The sequence below is a fragment of the Poromitra crassiceps genome (assembly GCF_964638095.1).
Source record: "Poromitra crassiceps genome assembly, contig: HAP1_SCAFFOLD_999, whole genome shotgun sequence".
NCBI lineage: Eukaryota > Metazoa > Chordata > Actinopteri > Beryciformes > Melamphaidae > Poromitra > Poromitra crassiceps.
In genome coordinates this window covers 45,001-46,540 of record NW_028151411.1, presented here as the reverse complement: position 1 = coordinate 46,540, position 1,540 = coordinate 45,001, and the positions used below count along the sequence as shown (strand labels likewise).

Genomic DNA, 1,540 nt, shown 5'->3' with positions numbered 1-1,540 from the left:
TCCAGAGGGTACTACCTCCTGCTGTGTACCCCCACTACCTCCAGAGGGCACTACCTCCTGCTGTGTACCCCCACTACCTCCAGAGGGCACTACCTCCTGCTGTGTACCCCCACTACCTCCAGAGGGCACTACCTCCTGCTGTGTACCCCCACTACCTCCAGAGGGCACTACCTCCTGCTGTGTACCCCCACTACCTCCAGAGGGTACTACCTCCTGCTGTGTACCCCCACTACCTCCAGAGGGCACTACCTCCTGCTGTGTACCCCCACTACCTCCAGAGGGTACTACCTCCTGCTGTGTACCCCCACTACCTCCAGAGGGCACTACCTCCTGCTGTGTACCCCCACTATCTCCAGAGGGCACTACCTCCTGCTGTGTACCACCACTACCTCCAGAGGGCACTACCTCCTGCTGTGTACCCCCACTACCTCCAGAGGGTACTATAGATTTAACCTCCTGCTGTGTACCCCCACTACCTCCAGAGGGCACTACCTCCTGCTGTGTACCCCCACTACCTCCAGAGGGTACTATAGATTTAACCTCCTGCTGTGTACCCCCACTACCTCCAGAGGGTACTACCTCCTGCTGTGTACCCCCACTACCTCCAGAGGGTACTACCTCCTGCTGTGTACCCCCACTACCTCCAGAGAGTACTACCTCCTGCTGTGTACCCCCACTACCTCCAGAGGGCACTACCTCCTGCTGTGTAGCCCCACTACCTCCAGAGGGTACTACCTCCTGCTGTGTACCCCCACTACCTCCAGAGGGTACTACCTCCTGCTGTGTACCCCCACTACCTCCAGAGGGCACTACCTCCTGCTGTGTACCCCCACTACCTCCAGAGGGTACTACCTCCTGCTGTGTACCCCCACTACCTCCAGAGGGCACTACCTCCTGCTGTGTACCCTCACTACCTCCAGAGGGCACTACCTCCTGCTGTGTACCCCCACTACCTCCAGAGGGTACTACAGATCTTCTTCTTTTTTAAGCCTACCCCCCCCGACATAAGTGATCAGTCCTGGGGTACACATACGTACCCCACTTTGGGAATAAGTGGTTTACATCTTTATGGGTGATTTAGTCAATGAAATGAACCAATCAGGTGTCGGCGTTATTCTGTTAAGTGTCTTTGTTTCTAGGGAAGAGATGAGAGGAGAAGCTTGACAGACGGAGTCGACTCAGCTGAAACACACATGAGGCGTTTCTGCTGGAGAGAAGATGCTGCAGTCTGCAGATAGATACAGTCATGATGACTATTTAGCGTTTTATTTAGATTGTTTATGAGAAATGTGCCTGAGCAGAATGTGCAGGCAGAGGTCGGGGCTCATTAAAGAAAAGTATGAAGCTCAGAAGCTCCCCAACTACTGTCCTGGTTGCTGCTCCACCCTCTGCCAAACTGGGAGAGCAGTAGACTAGCACCATGCTTCCTCCGAGACATGCGCAGTTGCCAGCCGCTTCTTTTCACCTGACAGGGGGGAGCTTCACCGGCAGGACGCAGCACGTGAGAGGATCGCTATTCCGACCAGTTCCCTCCCCCCCC

At 55.3% G+C, this 1,540-nt stretch overlaps 1 protein-coding gene across 1 annotated transcript in view; it reads right to left on the bottom strand.

The window, feature by feature from the left end:
- Nucleotides 1-1,012: 1,012 nt before the first annotated feature.
- Nucleotides 1,013-1,540, bottom strand: part of LOC310771680 (thyrotropin-releasing hormone-degrading ectoenzyme-like) — a gene marked incomplete at both ends in the record, with an annotated part of 42,536 nt that continues 42,008 nt past the window's right edge. The window contains one exon of the mRNA XM_083664230.1: nt 1,013-1,018. Coding sequence (XP_083520356.1) covers nt 1,013-1,018 — 6 coding nt within the window. The remainder of the gene's footprint in view (nt 1,019-1,540) is intronic.